Source organism: Haemorhous mexicanus, chromosome 4 (assembly GCF_027477595.1).
Source record: "Haemorhous mexicanus isolate bHaeMex1 chromosome 4, bHaeMex1.pri, whole genome shotgun sequence".
NCBI lineage: Eukaryota > Metazoa > Chordata > Aves > Passeriformes > Fringillidae > Haemorhous > Haemorhous mexicanus.
Window position 1 is genome coordinate 32,933,128 of NC_082344.1, and position 17,983 is coordinate 32,951,110.

The following is a 17,983-nucleotide window of genomic DNA, read 5'->3' on the forward strand; positions in this document are numbered from 1 at the left end:
GGGGGATAGACACTCATGCCACCACACGCAGCTGGCCGGGAGACAAGCCAACAGGACAGCACACCGGCAGTTTCCCGCGGATGTGTAGTGAGAGGTCCGCAAAGTCCCGTGCCCGGGGCCATCTCCGCGGCTTGGGCGATTCCCCCCGCTTTGCCTGGTGGATGGGACTCCTTTCCCAGGCAGTGGCAGGTGCCTTATCCTCTCGCCGGGCGGTTTACCTCCCCCGGCCGCTGTCCTCGCTCTCCTTGTTGTGCTCCAGCGGCTCTTTCACAGCGCTCAAGGTCGAGGCCGGCGGGCTGGGGGGTGCGAGCAGCCTCCTGTTTTCGGGGGGTGCCCCCTCGTTCAAGGCTGTCGCTGCGTTCCCACGGCCGGCGCAGGTGCTGCGGGCCCGGTTCTCACGGCGGGCTCTCACAACAACCCCCGCCCGGCGGGACGAGGCGGGGCGGGGACCAGGGGTCCCCGCGTGCCCCTCGGCTCTTGGCGGGCGGTGGGTCCCAAGAGCGGCTGGCCCGGGACCGCAGCTGCCCCTCCCGAGGCCGGCTACCCCCGTGTCCCGGCCGGGGTTCCCCGGGGCAGCGCAGCGCAGCCCCCGCGGCGGCGGGGCGGGCGGGGGTCTCCGCGGGCGGCGGGCGGTACCCGCGGTGCCCAATAGCCGTCCGCGCCCGGACATAAAAGCGGCGGCCGCGGCTCTGCACTCCCTCCGCCGGCCGGGCCCCCCGGAGCCGCCCCTCCCCGCCGCCGCCGCCGACGCCATGGGCCGCCCCCCGCCGCCGCTCCGCCGGGTGCTCGTCTTCCTCAGCATCCTCCTGCCGCCGCTGCTGCCGCTTGCCGGGAGCGCCGCTGGCGCCGGGACACGCCGCGCCCGTGAGCCAGGACCGAAGGGGGGCGGGCCGGTGGGGGGGAAATCCCTGCCTCATCCCCAGGGGCTGCAGTGGGCACCCGCCGCATCAAGGAAGCTTCCTTATCCCCCCGCGGTGGGCAGTGGAGGGTCCCCTGCCACTGAGGATGTCCCCGTTCCATTCATCTCCCTCATCTCCCGCTAGCGTGTCCTTGGCGCCTGTGCATACTTGTCACCCTGATAGCATGGGGACCCCTGCAGGACCCGAGGGGCCCTGTACCGGTGCCTAGGAGGCTTGGGGGCGGGGGGGTCTCTGCCTACCCTGAGCGGGGACGAGGAGCAGTTCTCCTTCCAGCCCCAGAGGAGATCCAGAGTTGCCCCTGGATGGGACTGGTCCCTCCCCGTACTGGGCTATGCCGGGACCCCCAGGCAGGGAGCTGCAGGGGGGTTGTGCAGGTGGATGCCCGCTGCGGCCGCCCTGCCTGATCCCGGGCCCGGCTCCCTCTTGCCCGCAGCCGCTGCCAGCCTCACGTGTGCAGCCTCACGCCAGGCCGCCTGCGTTTCAGGCTGCATCCCCGTTCCCTGGCTCTGCGATGGCGAGCAGCAGTGTCCTGACGGCACGGACGAGCAGTGCGGTGAGTGGCACCCATCCGGTGTCATGGGGTGGCCTGGGGAGCTGTGCTGCACAGACATCAAGGGGCTCTGGTGCTCTGGGGAGTGGTGGGGCAGGACAGGCAAGTGACACCTCAATCTTTGCCAGCTCTGTCTTTATAGCATCCCGCAAGGACATATGTGCTTCAGAGATGCTTTGGAATATATGTGGCATGAGAACACATCCTGGAACTCTATGCTCCTTGGACACTGCCAGCACCTATCCCGTGCCAGGATTAAGTAGACCCTTGTTGTTCTGCCGTAGCAGTAGGTCCCAGTGACTGTGTGTTGTCCCTGCAGATGTTGCCTGTGGCGGGAACCCCCATGTGTGGCAGTGTGACGATGGCCGGTGTATTTCTAGCAGCTGGCGCTGCGATGGTGCTGCTGACTGCCTGGATGGCTCTGATGAGCAGGACTGTGGTATGTACTCTCTGCTGGGGGTGAGTGGGGGTGGCTGGGGATGCAGGGCAGGCTGGTGAGTGCTGTGCTGTTTCCTCAGTGTGTGGGTCAAAGAAGGTGCAGTGTCCTGGCACCCACCACTGCATCCCGCACTGGGAGCTGTGCGATCGGCACCGAGACTGTGAGGATGGCTGGGATGAGGAGGGGTGTCCCCAGCAGCCCTGTCTGCCTGGGCAGTGGCAGTGCAGGAATAGGGTGTGCATCATGGCTGAGTGGAAGTGCAATGGGATCGATGACTGTGGTGATTCCTCAGATGAAGATGTCTGTGGTAAGCAAGAACACTGGATGCTCCTCAATAGGGTGAGACCTGTCTGGGCCATGTGTGAATTAGGGAGTGCTTTGTTCTCCTGGGCCCCAGCTTCCCTTGGGATGGTGGCAAGCTTCCCAGGAAGCTGCTGATGCTTTGCAGGGCCTCCCCATGAGGCTGGGACCCATGGTTTCCCTGTGCCCAGGGTATTGGTCCGCCCTGCTGACATGAGCTGTGTGTGCCATAGCCCCCTGTACGCCTGGCATGGTGCGGTGTGATGAGGGCAAGTGTATCCTGGAGTCCCTGATGTGCGATGACAAGGATGACTGCCTGGATGGCACGGATGAGCCCAGCACATGTGGTAAGTTCCACACAGCTGCTGCCTGCTGCCCATCTGGGTGGGGACAGGGGGAGGGGAGCCACAGAGCTATCTCGCCTCATATCACCCTTGTCTGCATCCCCACAGGTCGGAGCTGCTTTGTACGCAATGGTGGCTGTGCAGAGACGTGTACTGACACACACTGGGGAGTGCAGTGCTCCTGCGGGGCTGGCTGGGTGCTGCAGGCAGATGGGCAAAGCTGTGCTGGTAAGGGGAGGTCAGAGTGCATGTGCTTCCGTGACATGTGGCCTTGGCCACTGACAGCAGTGTCTCCACAGAGCCCGTGCTTCTGGGGAAGCACCTGCCTCTGCCCTGCTCCTGCCTGTGTGTCACACCCAGTCCTGTAAAGATTGTGTCTAGATAATGTCCCAGCAGCAGCTGGTGCATTTTGGGGCTGAGGCCCATGTTCTGGTATCTAGGCAGCTTGCCTGTAGTCCCAGAGAAGCAATGGCAATGCTGTCTGGGGCAGCTCTGTGGCAGGCTGCTGACCTTACCTATCTGTGCAGATGTGGACGAGTGCTCCCTGGAGTATGGCCCCTGCAGCCAGCTGTGCACCAACACCCCGGGCAGTTTCAGCTGTGCCTGTCTCCAGGGCTACACCCTGCGGCATGGCACCGCCTGCGAAGTGACAGGTAGGGAGAGGAGGGGAGCCCAGGCTGGATGAGGGTTGGGCGATGCCCCCCCCACCCCGCTTCCCCCAACCATGTCCCTGGTCAACTTGTGACTTTCCTCTCACCCTGGCAGACAATTCAACTCAGATCCTGGTGGCTGTGGGGCAGGACCTGGCCCTTCTGGATGTGCGGACCCAAGCCTACCGGCCCCTGCTCTCCACTGAGACAGAACCCCGCGCCCTGGTGTACGACCTCCTCCGGGAAACCTACTACTGGCTGACAGAGGATGGAGAGCTCCGTGTTCACCACCCAGGGAAAGACACACAGCCTCTCTATGCAGGTAAGCAGGTCTGAGATGGGTGCTGAGAGCTGGCCTGCCACCCCAGTACTGCTTTTCCTGTATAGAGGAAGGGGCAGCCCGAGTTTGCCACACAGCCTGTAACAGGTGTGCCTTAAAACTGCTCTGTCTCTACAGATGCCGGCGAGGTGAACAGCATCTCTGTGGACTGGTTCACAGGGCAGCTGTACTGGGCCAGCAGCCATCCTCCAGGTATCTGTGCAGGGCTGGGTGATGGCCGTGGTTATGTGACAGTGCTGGGGAAGGACATTGCACCAGAGCAGCTGACAGTACATCCAGCTGCAAGGTGAGCAGTGAATGTGCCAGGGTTGGCCCAGGCTTCAGGGATTGCAGTGCTGATGCTGACCATGCAGTGCCTGCTGGGGGGCCATGGCAGCACTGGTATTATCCTGTGAAGTAAGTGCTGAGTGCCTGCCCCCAGGTCCCTGTACTGGGTCAACCGTGGACAGAGGGGCCGAACAGTCATTGCTGCAGCCGGCATGGATGGCTCGAACCGGCGGGAACTCACAGTTGTGTCCATGGAGGAGCCTGTGGGGCTGAGCCTGGACCATGTGGCTGGCAGGCTGTACTGGATCAGCGAGTACAAAGAGGTAGGGATAAAGGGCAGCAGGGCTCTCTTGCACCCAGGGAGATGATGAGGTGGGAGTTGGGAGGGTGGCCCTTGTTCCCGTGTGTCCATGGCCAAAGCACGGGAGGGAGCAGGGAGTGGTGCCTGGGTCTGGCATACATCCCTGGGCTGGGAGGAGAAGGGCCAAGGTGTGGGGATGCCACGTGGTCATTGTGCCTTGCCTTGTCCCCAGTCCATTGAGACACTGCGGGTGGATGGCAGCGGGCGCCACTCCTTCCACGCTGTTTTGCGGAGCCACACGGAGCCACTGGACCTGGCCGTGTTTGAGAGCCGGTTCTTCTGGACTGATGGCACAGAGCTGGTGTCAGCCACCTGGGCCTCTCCCCAGGAGCATGCAGTGCTGCTCCGTGCCTCTATCTCAGCTTTCACTGTGCTGCATGCACTGCAGCAGCCTCCCAGTGAGTACCTGCAGGTGCTGCACTGCTGCAGGGCTGGCAGCATGGCAGCAACCCCCACTACATCCCTGGTTCTAGGGAAGGCTCACTAGGTCCTGGAGATCACCAGGTCCTCCCCAATGGTTTGCCTGGCGCTGGGGTTGTGGGGTTGGTACAGAGGGAACCTATAAAATTTTAGGAAAGGCCCATGGCTTTGGGTAGACCTAAGCCCCTTTAACTCACATGACATTGCTACACTGCCTCCAGCCCTTATCCAGTCCCAGGACAGTCTGTGGTTTTTGGAGATTGGGAGAGATACTGGGGTCATGACTACCTGAGCTTTTAACATCTTCTTGTTCCCAGGGGACACTGCTGCATGTGCTCTGGGCCTGTGTAGTCACCTTTGCCTCCTGTCCCCTGTGCACCCTCGGGGCTACAAGTGTGCGTGTCCAGAGGGCCTCTTCCTCCTGCCCTCAGGGAAATGTGCAGGTGAGCAGGGTCTGGCTCTCTGGGTGGTATACATCCATGTGGGATTTGGAGGAGGGCCATAAGGGGCTGTGGCTTTGGTAGGATGAGGTTCCCAGCACACACCAGTGCTGTGACATTTCTGTCTTGGTTCATTCTGGTGACCCCATCCAGGGTCCCTGGGGCTGTGCTCACAACACTGCCCTTATGCTCTGCAGAGCTGTCCATCGTGTATGCATCAGGAAAGTCCATCTCCCTGGTGCATGTGGGCCCTGGAGCCCACACCAAACAGGTGCAGGAATGGCAGGAGCCCCTCCACCTGCAAGATGTGGACTGGCAGAGGTCAGTGCTCTATGGGACAGATGACCGTGGGACTCTCCTGCGTGTTGTGGGCTACCCTGGCTGGAGAGAGGCCATTGTGACTGGGCTGCCAGGTGAGACTCTATCTATAGAGATAGAGGGCACATTCCCCTTCCTAGTACTTCCTGACACCTGAGGATCTCCTGGGTGCAGAGCACAGTGGTCTGTGCAGGGCACAGTGAGGCCATGTTGAGGCAGTGGTCAGCTGTGCCCTGGGTTTAGGGTCTAGGGGCACCCAGGCAGAGGTGCAGGGTCATAGGGCAGCCTCATAACTGCTTGCCTGCTTGCTCTTGCCAAGTCTGCTCTGCCCGTGTGGACATCCGCTCGGGGGACCTGTACTGGCTCGCGTGTAACCGGAGGGACATCGGGGTGATCCGGACATCTGACAAGACCCCGCGCGTCCTGCACCGTGCTCGCAGCAGCATCCAGCACCTCTTCTTGGACTGGCAGCGTGGTGCCCTGTACTGGCTGGCCCGCGGGCAGCCCCTGCAGGCACTGAGCCTGGCGGGGGGTGCTCCATGGGATGCCTGGAATGAGACGTGGCCTGGAGACCTGCCTGCAGCCATGGACAGCAGAGCCTTCAGCGTGCTCTGGAGCTCAGCCCTGGGTAAGCCCTGCTGGTGTCTGAAGCAGGGAGGGGAGGTGGTGGATGTAGGCAGGGCTGATCAGCCATGCCCTACGTGCAGCAGTTCCCTGCATGGGCAGTGGGATGCTTGTGGGAGACTCAGGACCCTGGCCTCAGCCATGAGGTCCCTGCCACAGCTGTGTGTTGTGGGGTGCAGGGTGAGCCATGAGGGGTGTGGGCAGGCTCCAGGTCCTACCATGCCTCTGCCTCACAGGCCTGCAGGCGCTGAGTCTGACCAAGCGGCAAGCAGTCACCCTAGCACCCAGCTGGTCCCATGGCCTCGTGGCTGCCTTTGAGCCATATGTGGTGTCAGCAAATGGGACAGCTCTGCTGCTGTGGGACCGGAGGACGCTGGCCCTCGTGCTGTCCCTGCCAGCAGCAGGTGTGCAGGGAGTGGTGGCCTTCGTGGGCTCAGAGCTGCAAGCTGGTAAGAGTGGCCACGGCTTTGTGCCTGGTGCTGCTGCTGTACCTGATGGGGCTGGGTGGCCCGTGCTACTCTGAGCTGTGGCAGGGTGCCTGGCTACTGCTGGTTATGTGGGGTGCTCTGGGAGGTGCTTGGAGTGTGGGGAGGGCACGATCCCAACAAATCCTAAATCCTCTGCCAGTGCCACCAAGCAAAGGATCTGCCGTGCCAATTCTTCCAGCTGTGACCACCACTATGAGGACAACCACAAGCACCACTGCTGCTCGGCCTACCACCTCCACCACAACACCACCTCCAAGCCAGACCACCACTGCACTCAGCACTACTCCTGCACCAACCAGCAAGGCTACTACATCACAAACCACCACCCGACAGTCTACATTAAAGAAGACCACTCCTGCACCAACCACTGCCCAGACCATACTGACCAAGACTACCACTGTGCAGCCAGCCACCAGCACCACTCCATCTTTTACAACTAAGATCACTGCCCCACAGCCAACCACAACCTCTCCACGCTCAAACAGTTCTGCACGGGTGGTGACACCTACCCCACCCCTCCAGTCCAGCACTGCACACCCCCTGACCCCAGTTGTCCATTTGTCCTGTTCTCGCACGCATGTGCCCTGCCGTGATGGCACGGGGTGTGTGGCCCAGGAGTACCTGTGTGATGGGGAGAAGGACTGTGCAGATGGCTCTGATGAGGATGGATGTGCCCAGCTCTGCAACATCCCAGGTAGGAGCCATTCTTCTGTCCCCTGTGCAGCTGGGTCACCCTGTGCCAGGGCTTCTGGCTGCTTCCTAGCGGGGTTTTTGGGACAGGGTCCTGGTAAAGTCTGTGTCCTGGGCTCTGATGCTTGTGATGTGACATACTGGTTCCTTCTGAGCTTGGCACTGGGCTTGAAGCGCTGTTGGAAAAGGATAGAGTTTATGTCACTGTTCATAGTGGCCTAGATGTGGCTGAGTTGAGACTGCCGCAATTGCCTTGCTCAGGACCTAGGCTGCTTGAGATGCACTGTCTAGGAGGGACCAAGCCTTGTCCCTTGTGGGGCCTTTCTAGGTCACTGGAGGGCTAGAAGAGGGTCTGGACACCCTGGCTGCCTTTGCACTGGCTGCCACCCTGCCAGCCAGTGCAAAGCCCCTTGTCTCCCCAGGGGCATTCCACTGTGCTAGTGGAGCTGTGTGCATCGGGGCGGGAGAGCGCTGTGACGGGGTGCCACAGTGTCCCGATGGCTCGGATGAGACAGGCTGCTGGACCCCCACGCAGGAGTGTGCCCTACGCTGCGACGCTGCCACCCGCTGCATCCCCAGGAGCTGGCTGTGTGATGGCCATGCTGACTGCCTGGACCACACGGATGAGCAGGGCTGTGGTAAGACCCTGGGGCTGAATGGGACAGACTCTTGGGTTGCCTGCTCCACAGGTGAATGTAGTAGGTTTTTTGTGGGTCCAGGAGCAGGCACTGCCCAGGGCTACCTGCTGAGAGGATGGGGACAGTGCCCCTGCTCAGCCCTGTCCTTTGCCCACAGTGATGAAGGAGTGTGGTCCGGCTGAGTTTTCCTGTCGGAGTGGGCAGTGCGTGGCCCTGGCCCTGCACTGCGATGGTGACCACGACTGCCAGGACGGCTCAGATGAGGAGGGCTGTGCTGTGCCCCGGCCGCTGCTCTGCCGTGAGGGTGAGGTGACGTGTTCCCACAGTGGGGAGTGTGTGCCAGAGGCCTGGCGCTGTGATGGTGCTGCTGACTGTAGGGATGGCTCAGATGAGCAGGTGAGTGGAGCAGTGGGGACACAGCCTGTCCCCACTCACGCCCAGGAGGGCAGGTAGCCTTTTTCACCCTCTGCCTTGCAGGGCTGCCCTTGGGAGGAAGAGCTGTGTGAGGACCAGCAGTGGGGCTGCTCCCGTGGCCATGAGTGCATCCCTGATGTCTGGCGCTGTGATGGAGAGACTGACTGCACTGATGGCAGTGACGAGGCTGGCTGTGAGCAACATCCTTATTTTATTCCCTGTCTCACCCAGGGCTGGCTGGTGAGTGCCTAGCACAGAGGGAGATGGGTGTGTGTCTGTGCTGAGGTGAAGTGCCCCATGTGCTGGCTGCCTATTCCCAGCAGCTGTGATGGCTCCAGGTCCTGAATAGTTGTTCTCCCTCCAGGGGCCAGTGGCCTTTGGATTAATATAGCCTGAAGCCAGGCTACTGGCACAGCTCTGGATGTGGCTGCAGTGAGCTCTGGGCAGCCTCTGGGAGCAGCTAAATCTGCCCCAAATGAGCAAAAGGAGCTGGTGGATGAGGCTCAGGGCAGCCTTCCCCACATGTCCCTGCAGGCCACCCTGCTCCTTGCCAGAGTAATGAGTACCCTTGTGGGCTGGGATCCTGCCTGAATGCATCCCTGGTGTGCAACGGCCGTCAGGACTGCGCGGATGGCTCAGACGAGGGGGGGAACTGCTCTGTGCCTTGCCAGCGGTCCTGCACTCATCTCTGCTACCCCTCACCCCAGGGCCCTGTGAGTGCCAGCAGCCCTGGGGCAGGGGCTTGTCATACCATGATGCCCTGCTCCAGCTGCAGAAGGGAGCCTCATGTCCCCAGGGTAGGGAGCTGATGGTTCCTTTCCCCCCAGCGGTGCTGGTGTGGCCCAGGCTATCGGCTTGCTGTGGATGGTCTGTCCTGCATGGACATAGACGAGTGCACGGAGTGGGCCAAGGGAGCCTGCAGCCAGACATGCCTCAATGCCCCGGGGTCCTACAGCTGTGGCTGTCTCCCTGGCTACCTGCTGGAGCCCGATGGCCACACCTGCAAACTCACTGGTAAGTCCTGGGGTGGCCAAGCAGCGCTGAGGCTGGCCCTGGCCCTCTAAGATACACTAGGGGCTGGTGGACACCTCGTCCCCCTGTGTCTGCTGCCCATGGGAAACCTCGTAATCCTGTGAATGGGCTGAGTCCCAGCAAGCTCCAATGCCTGTGAGTGCTGTGTCCCTTGCCTGCATGTGCCGGGACCATGGGACCATTAGTGCTGAGCAGGGTCCATGTGGCTCTGTGTTACCCCAGGACCAGAGCCCAAGCTGCTGGTGGCTGTGCAGTCTGAGGTGTTGTCCTATGGCCTGCGGAGTGGGCATGAGGAGGTGGTGCTGGCCACTGACAAGGATCGTGTTGTCTTCTCACTCGACTATGACTTGGTGGAGAGGAAAGTCTTCTGGATGGACCTGGCTACAGAGAGCATCCGCTGGCAGGACCTCAACTCAGGAAAGAAAGGCACACTGGTGAAAGGTGGGTTGTGACAACATAGGGTTAGCAGGGCTGGCTTCCCCCACTGTGCAGTCTCTTTGCAGTGGGGTGCCAAGCTGTGATCCCGTATGTGGAGAAACGCTAGTGGGAGCAAGGTTGGGAGGATCCAGAACTTCTGGGATGGAGGGATCTGGGCTGGAAGCATTATGCCAAAGGGCTGTGCAGCTGTCACCCCACACAGGTGCTGCCTCTTGAATGCATTTCAGGTGTGAGATCAGACTGTATAGCAGTGGACTGGCTTGGGAGGAACCTGTACTGGACAGATGGGGTAGCAGGGCAGGTGCTGGCCACTCGCTTGGGGGCTGCCTGGCAAGGGATACCAGAGTACACTGTGGTGATGGATGGAGACCTGGACCAGCCCCACTCTCTGGTGCTCCAGCCTCTGGCAGGGTAAGTCTGGGATAAGAGGACATGGGGACCTCCTTGCCATCCCTGCCCTGCCCCATTTTCCTCCGTGGAGAGAGAGGAGAGGCTGGGGAAGAGGGGGGATGGCCTCACCTTGGTGCTGTGGGGACTGTATGACAGGAGAAGAAAGAGCCCAGACACCTACCCCTGCCCTGCATGGAGCTTTCAATACACCCATGATGAGATGGGAAGCTCCAGGTTGCTTTTCTGGGCTGCCTTGGTGCTGGCTCGATGCTTTGTCAAGTCCATAGGCTCATACCTGTCTTCCCACTAGGCTGATGTACTGGTCAGAGGTGGGGAGCCACTCACGGCTGATGGAGGCCAGCATGGATGGGAGTTGGCGGCACGTGCTGCTGGCCCAGGGACTGGGCTGGCCCACAGCACTGGCCCTCGACCTCCCCACCCAGAGGATCTTCTGGCTGGATGAGAAGCTGGGCAGTGTTGGTTCTGCACGTCTGGATGGCAGCAGTGTGAAGGTGTGGTGGGGCACTGGTGATGGGGCTCTGATGGGGACTAGGGTGAGCACTGACAGCCTCTCTGACAGGTCCTGAAGCTGCACTGGGTCTGGAGCCCCTTTGCAGCAGCTGTGTGTGAGGGGCAGCTCTACTGGTCGGAGAGGAAGACATGGTCAGTGCAGCAGGTGGACAAGGCCAGCGGCAAGAACAGGACCGTGGTGCTCAAACGGCACGGGCAGCCCCATGGCCTCCAGGTATCTTCTTGGGGAGCCCCAAGCCCTGCTGTGCCAGCTCTGCTGATCTCCTATCCTGCACAGTACTGCTGTCCTCTGAGTGAAGAGGCACTGGGAGCTGTACTCCCATCCCAGTGGTCCTTGAGCAGCAATCTCTGTGCCCAAGTGTCTCTGGTCCCCTGGGACCATCTCTGCCTCACCATCCTGCCCTGAGCTGGGCTGCGTGTGGGCCTTGGGAGCATAGTGTCCTGTCAGTCATGCTTAGCTCTGCCAGCGGGTGCTGACGGAGCTGAGGCTGAGCCTGCTGTCCCACAGGTGATGCACCCAGCCCTGCGCCCCGCGGCCCCCAACCCGTGTGAGACGCGCGGCTGCTCCCACCTGTGCCTGCTGAGCGCCAGGCACACGGGGCAGTGCCGCTGCCCTGCCGGGCTGATGCTGGCCGCCAATGAGACCACCTGTCTGCCCATCCGTGATTCGGCCTTTGCCCTCCTGGTGTCACCGGCAGCTGTGGCACAGGTACCATCCTCTGGAGCCAGCCCTAGGGGCTGCTGTTCTTGCCACTGTCAGGGGTCCACATCCTAATGCTGCCTCCTTCCTCCAGGTCTACCTGAAGGACCTGCCCACATCAGCTGGATCCCAAGGGCTTCCCCCACACAGGGCCCTGCCTTTGGCCAAGGTGAGCCGCCTGACAGCTGTTGACTATGCAGTGAAAGACAAGAGCTTGTACTTTGCAGAAGTGGGAGGCAATTCCATCGGACTGCTGCGCCTGAAGGACTGGGGACGGCTGTCCTGGAAGAAGGCAGTAGCTGTGGAGGGCACAGTGACATCCCTGGCCTTGGACTGGCTGAGTGGGAACCTTTACTGGATTGGGGGGCAGCCACCCACCATCCACGTGGCAGCTCCCAGGGGGCGGTGGGTCCTGGCACTACTCAGCGAGGGGCTGCAGGGTGCTGCCTGGCTGGCACTGTGTCCTCGTGCTTCCACCATGTGCTTTGTCACAGCAGCTGGCAGCCGTGGGCATGGTGCCATGGTGGAGTGTGCAGCCATGGATGGCACTGGCCGCAGAGTGGTCTGGAGGAGAGCCCGGGCTCCCACTGGCCTTGCCTTTGGGGGTGCTGGCACCAGGCTGTACTGGGCAGACCATGGTGAGTGAGGACTGAGACAGAGCACTGCGGGGGGGTAGAAGTGGTGCAGGCGCTCAGTCTACAAAGCACAGCCCTGAGGGGCAGCCCGGAGCCCTCTCTGTCGCCACAATGAAGCCTCTCCACCTGTGCCTTACAGAGAGAGGTACCATCAGCAGTGTTGAGCTGGATGGATCCCGCTTCCGGCTGGTGAGGGAGGGGCTGCGTAGTCTCTCACTCTTTGCCATAGGAGAAGGCTTTCTGCTCTGGAGCACAACCTCAACCAATGGTAGGTCTGTCTGCTGTGCTTTGCCCAGCTCCTCCTACTGCACCAGGACACAGGGTTCTGCCAGTCCCTGTGGGGGGTGCAGGCTTGCCCCTCTGTGGGGTGAAGGGCAAGCTAGGGGACCCCCCCACCTCCCAGCTCAGGCACCCTTGTGGGAGGAGATTGGAGCAGTGCTGACCCCATGTGTCTCCAGGCTCCAGCAAGATCTGGCACAGCCGGCTGGAGCAGGCTGAGAACTGGTGGTTCCCAATGGAGCAGGAACTGGTAGCCATGAGGATTTACAGCCAGTTCTCACAGGAAGGTGGGTCTGGGACTGCCCAAGCCCAGGGCATCTGCGGGGTTCAGCTGTGCCTTGTGGTGGCCGTGCAAACCAGTGCTGTTTTGGCAGGCACCAATGGCTGTGCAAAGAGCAATGGGGGCTGTGCCCAGCTCTGCCTGCCCAACCCTGCAGGGCGGCAGTGCCGCTGCTCTCCCGGGTACCACCTGGTGCATGGGGCAGCGTGTGCGCTGGCACCGCCTTGCCCCGCCCCGCTGCAGGCCTGCTGGGACCTCCAGAGCTGCATTTCCAGAGAGCAGGTCTGTGATGGGCGCCCCGACTGTGCCGATGGCTCCGATGAGTCTGACTGTGAGTGTCTGCCCACAGCCTGGCATGCTGGGGTCCTGGGCACAGGACAGCCTGCCCAGTCTTGCCCAGTTTGGGAAGGGGGTCTTACCTGAGTCTCTGCTGATCCACGCCCATTCCTCCAGGTGCCTCAGTGAGGGTGGGGACGCAGATCCCTGCAGTGGCACCATCAGGAATGTCCCACGTAGAACAGGAACCAGTCTCATCTGTAGCTGCACCCCAGCCTCGGCAGCCTCGCCCCAGCCTATCTGCAGCCCCTGGCCCCCAGGAGTACGGAGAGCCCTTCGTGGTACCCCCCAGCACGGAGGAGGTGCTGGGGGCTGTGCCCTGCAGCAGCGAGACGTGCAACCTGCGCGGGGACTGTGCCATCGAGGCCGGCCGAGTGACGTGCCACTGTGCCCTGGGCTATCGTGGCAACTACTGCGAGGAGGCCGAGGTGCAGCCCCTGGCAGGACCCATTGTCCTGGGGGTGGCCGTGCTCCTGCTACTCGCTGCTGCTGCTGTGGGGGCCCTGGCCTACATGCGGAGGCGGGACAGGCGGAGGAGGTGAGGGCTGGACTGGGCCAGGTACAGCTGGCAATAGAGAGGGACAGGGTCTCCTTGCCCAGGGAAAGTGTGGAGTCCTGATGCACTCCTGCGTTATACGGAAAGCTCCAATTCCCCCAGCAGGCTGTTAACAGGGGTTGTGGTAGGACTTTGGGATCTGCCTCATCTCTGGGAGTTGGCCATGCTATTCTCTGTGTACATTTTTCCCTCTCCAGGACCTCGAGCACTGCTTCCACTCGGGTGCTGACCCTGTACCACCGTGAAAGTGATCCAGAGGAAGAGGATGAGGAGGAGGAAGAGCTTCCCCCCAAGAGTGATACATTTGTGAATGAAGCTTATGAAGGGAAAGAGGTGAGTAGCATCTGGAGCAGGCCCTGCTAGGGACCCCTCTGCCACCCTGCAGTGCCCCAGAGCCCAGTGCTGGCATGGTGCCCACTCTTGAAGCAAGTTCTGCCCTTCTGCTGAAGGAGAGGGGCAATACAAATGGTGCCTAGAGTCTGACAGGGCTCTCCCACTCTGCCTGTGGCTGGGACCCCCTGTGCAAGGTGTGGGGTGGGCTTAGAGAGGTTGGGTCAGACTCACCCCTGATACACCCATCTGTGATTTCTGCAGGAGCTGCCAGCCCTGCTGAGGAAAGGACCATCTCACATCAACACCGTAATTTCATAAAGGAACGTTGTGCAGGATCTCTTGTGCCATTGTGGTTTGTGTGTGGACTGGGGAGGTTGGTTTGCTCTTTCTAGATGCCTAAGACCTAGGGAACGTGAGAATGCAGACAAAAAGCATCTGGGAGATTTATCAGAAAGTTTCCAAGTCCAACACACTCTCTGAGACTGTCCCTTGAGTACTGTCCCTCTGCAGCAAGGCTTAGCTTGCTGACCAGGGTGCTTTGGGCTCACCTGGTATAAGAATCTGGCCAAATAACTCTGCAAGGAAGCTGGCTTGGCTCTTACCTTGTAACGCAGGGGGCTGAGAAGGATTTTATAGTAGAGTTCTGACCTCCTGAGTGTCCCTTACAAACCAGTGAGACCAGTTTTACCACCTCACACCAAGCTAATTTTGAAGGGGGAAATAAATGCTATTTTTTTCCTCTGTGATCTTCCTCCCCCCACCCTCCCCACTCCACCCTGAAGTGGCTGTGCTCCAGGAAGGAGAAATCTCTTCTCAAGCTGATTTTGACCATGGGGGAAAAGTCCTTTGGGAAAGTGCTATAAAAGCTAGCTGTGCCCTTTTACAGACCTTTCCTCCCTGCTTCAGGCAAAACACAGGGAAACTGCGTGAGCCATGCCCACTGGCTCTCAGCCCAACCTGCCTGGCAGAAAGCCCATAACCATCCCAGAGCACAGACCCATTGCTTTGAATTTATTTTGCTTTTTGCACAGTCCTGAGCTGAACAGAGACGTGAGACAGGTGCTCCCCTCCCCTATTGCCACTTCTGACCTGATGTTGCTTACATGGGAACACCAAAGATGTCTCTGCCCAAGCTGCTGTGCATGGTACAGGAAGATGAGGTAAAAGCAGCACGGAGGGACTGGAGACACCTCTGGTTCCCAATCCAGCATGGCTTTGGCACAGTTGTAGATCCTGGAGCACAGTAGGCTTTTGAGGAAGTTGCAATTATTCGAAACAGGTCCTTGGTCTTGTTTCCAGCAAGAGAGAACCCAGAGAGGTTCAGAGAGGCCCCAGGAGAAGGGCATGGCTTGTAGAGGCAGGGGCCAGCACTGTTCTTGCTGCCAGGGAGCTGACTGCTGTCCCAGTGCTTCCCAGTGCTGGGGCTACAAGTCAGAGTCACAAGGTGGGCTTTTCCCCCAGTGCTGTCCATCTTGCTCATCCTCCAGCACGTCCCAGGGATTGCTGTAAGCTCTACTGGAGCTTGGCCCAGCCTCTGTCACAGGGGTGGGGGGTAATTTGGGAGCTCTGCGCTCCTTGCAGCAGTGATGGAAGCTGAGGGCAAGGGCCAGCCCCCCCAGGATCTCCAGACAGCTTCCCAAATAGCTCAGTACCAAGCTGTAGCCTACGGTCAGCGTGCTGCCAGGTGGTGCAGGCAGTGCCCACAGCTCCTGGGTGTACCAGGAGCTGGGCACGAGGCTCATCAGCCCAGAGAGGAGCAGCACCAGCCCTGCCACGCCGGCCACCAGGTGCCGGGGCTCCGGCTGCCAGCAGCGAACACCCAAGGCAGCCACCAACAAGCCCACCACGGTGACCACCAGCGAGGAGGGCATCAGCCCTTGGGCCACCCGCACGGGCACCTGCTCAAAGTAGCCCAGCTCATCAGCCTGCCCGCAGAGGCGGTCGTGGGTGCTCTGCCGCTCCCTGCATATGTCCCAGATGCCCTGCTCCCAAACGACGTCCACGGGCTGGTCAGGTACGAGGCTCACCTGCCTCCAGCTGGGTGCCAGCGTGCCCGTGAGTGTCAGCAGGAGCCCGCAGGGGCACAGCACCAGCCCCACGATCATCTCCGCCGGCGTCCGCATGCTGGGGAGGTGGGTGGGTGAAGCGGGCTCCAGAGAGCTTCCTCTCGCCGGAGGTCCGCGGGAGCTCCGGGGCTCGCTGGACAGGAGCTGTGGCACCGGTGCAGGCAGGGCGGGGGTCCCGCGGCGGTCCCGGAGCCCTTCAGGCCGTGCCGGAGCCCCTCCGGCGGTCCCGGAGCCCCTCAGGCCGTGCCGGAGCCCCTCCGGCGGTGCCGCAGCCCCGGAGGCGGGCAGCCCGCGGAGCCGCCCCAGCCCTGCCCGGGCCGGAGGAGGTTAGGGCAGGAGGCGGTGCCGGCGGGCGGAGTCCGGCTCGGGCAGGGCCGGCCGGCACTTGCGGCGGGGAAAGCGCCTTCCAGGGCTGCGGGAGCCCGCGGCGAGCGCCGGAGCTCCGGTCCCCGCTGTCCCCTCGCAGGTGGCAGGATGGGGGCCGTGCCCGGGCTGCTGGGGCGGCGTAGGACCCTATCTCAGTTCCCTTCGTTAACTGCATGCCAGTTTATTTTGCTATCAAATTAGTTAACTAATTAATTAAAATAATTAAGATGAAATGCTGGCAGATCTCACATTTAGTAACTGGCACAAGAGACCTCCCCATCTCCCTGTCCTTCAGGGAGAGCTCCTGAGCTTGGCCCTGCTCCTCCCGTCCCACGCTGCCCTCAGAGGGCACCTTCAGCAGCCTGGCTCCGGGCAGGAAGAGTCCCTGGGATGTCCACTGAGACAGGTACGGGAAATCACCACATTTGAAGACGCCAGTGTGGGATTTTGAACCCCAAAAAGCACTCGTCCTATGCTTCCCCAAATTTCTGCCAGTCACACTGAGCCCAGGAGAGGGCAGCATCCTCTGTGGATGGATTTGCCCGGCTGAGCTGGAAGGCTGGCTGCCCGTGTGTGCCCCCCGGCATCTTTGCGCTGCTGGTTCCTGGCCTTGGGGGAAGGAAGGCCTTCCGTCTGGAGGGCTGCGTGGGGCTGTGCTGGACCAGCTGCTCCCGGCTCCCTTGCCCACTCCTCCGTTCCACAGCTATTTTCCAAAGTCCTGAAGCCCTTCAGCTCTCTGGGTGCCAGATCATTTTGGGGAGGGATTTTGAAGTTATTGAACAGTGGATCTTAGTCCAGCTGGAAGGCAGGGGTGGGTTGGACTCAGCCAAAAGCTCATGTCTCCAGCCATGTCTACAGAGCAGCCAGATGAGCATACTCCAGAACAGGAACACCTGGCTTTGTGATATGTAGCCAGTAGCTTGCTAAAACTTGGCACTCCTCATCTGGAAAACTAAGCTAGGGGTTGCTCATTCCTTTCCTGTCCAATTAACTTTGTAACTTTTACCCTACTCCAGCCACTGACTCTGTGCCAAGGCACTCACTACTGCGCTGGGAGCTGTGGGTCCAACCAACATACCAAATGCTGCTGGCCTGATGTGTTTCCCAAGTCTGCCTTCTGCCACGGGATACCCGCACAGGAACAGGTGCTGCAAGCCTGAAACCTTATAGCCCTGACTCTCTTGTGAGTTGTATCTGGACACCTTTCCATCTGGACACCAAGTGGAGGTTGGCAGTGAGATGTAGTGCTCCTGGAGGAGAAGAGGGCAGAGGGAAAGGGCTGGTAGCAAGCTGGGTGGCACAGTGCCATGGATGAGTGCCTATCGGTGCCCTTTGCCTCCACCTTGCTCAGGAGGCTTTTACTAAGGTAACAAATCACAGCTTGGTGGCAGTGCTGTCAGGTATAGCAGTGGTTGCCCATGGACCATCCGAGCCAAGCTGTGAGCAGGTGATAGCAAGCCCTGAGTCCTGCATGGCTGGCCAGGACTTTTCTCCCCATCCCAGATGTGTGGGTGGGCATGTGGCAACCCTGACAGAAAGGGAGGAATTCTCCATTTTGTTGGATTTGCCCACATTTTACTCAAAAAGGCTAAGAAACCAACAGAGTAATGCCCACCCTGGGCTTTGCAGTACCTGCCCTAGGATCCCTCTCTCTGCAGCACCTTCCTTTTTCTCTCATCTCTTCCTCCAGCAGTTCTGTGCCCCTCTTGCCCTTGCTCATGCAGGCTTGAGTCTGGGAGTTGGCCACTCCTTGGATCTGCAGCTGCAGTAGAAGCTGGAACCCAGGAGTATCACAATATTGCACCAGGGCAGGTTTAAAAACTGGGCCTTTCCAATTT

General features: G+C 60.7%; 2 protein-coding genes across 2 annotated transcripts; one reads left to right on the plus strand and one right to left on the minus strand.

The window, feature by feature from the left end:
* The first annotated feature begins 752 nt into the window (after positions 1-752).
* On the plus strand, positions 753-14,048 carry LOC132326993 (prolow-density lipoprotein receptor-related protein 1-like). The gene is made up of 33 exons (XM_059845663.1): positions 753-864; positions 1,354-1,473; positions 1,790-1,909; positions 1,989-2,216; positions 2,443-2,556; positions 2,662-2,781; positions 3,081-3,206; positions 3,319-3,525; positions 3,661-3,829; positions 3,965-4,133; positions 4,344-4,569; positions 4,909-5,034; positions 5,229-5,444; positions 5,669-5,977; positions 6,210-6,422; positions 6,601-7,155; positions 7,574-7,789; positions 7,947-8,185; positions 8,267-8,396; positions 8,738-8,916; positions 9,031-9,217; positions 9,458-9,676; positions 9,901-10,084; positions 10,374-10,575; positions 10,644-10,808; positions 11,103-11,303; positions 11,389-11,932; positions 12,069-12,197; positions 12,388-12,495; positions 12,583-12,819; positions 12,942-13,362; positions 13,578-13,713; positions 13,975-14,048. Exons 1-33 carry the CDS (start codon positions 753-755, stop codon positions 14,029-14,031), a joined length of 6,684 nt encoding a protein of 2,227 aa, XP_059701646.1. The 3' UTR covers positions 14,032-14,048.
* A 661-nt stretch (positions 14,049-14,709) lies between these two features.
* Positions 14,710-16,094, minus strand: CLDN23 (claudin 23). The gene has a single exon (XM_059844364.1). It carries the CDS (start codon positions 15,834-15,836, stop codon positions 15,138-15,140), a length of 699 nt encoding a protein of 232 aa, XP_059700347.1. The 5' UTR covers positions 15,837-16,094; the 3' UTR covers positions 14,710-15,137.
* Between the last annotated feature and the right edge of the window lie 1,889 nt (positions 16,095-17,983).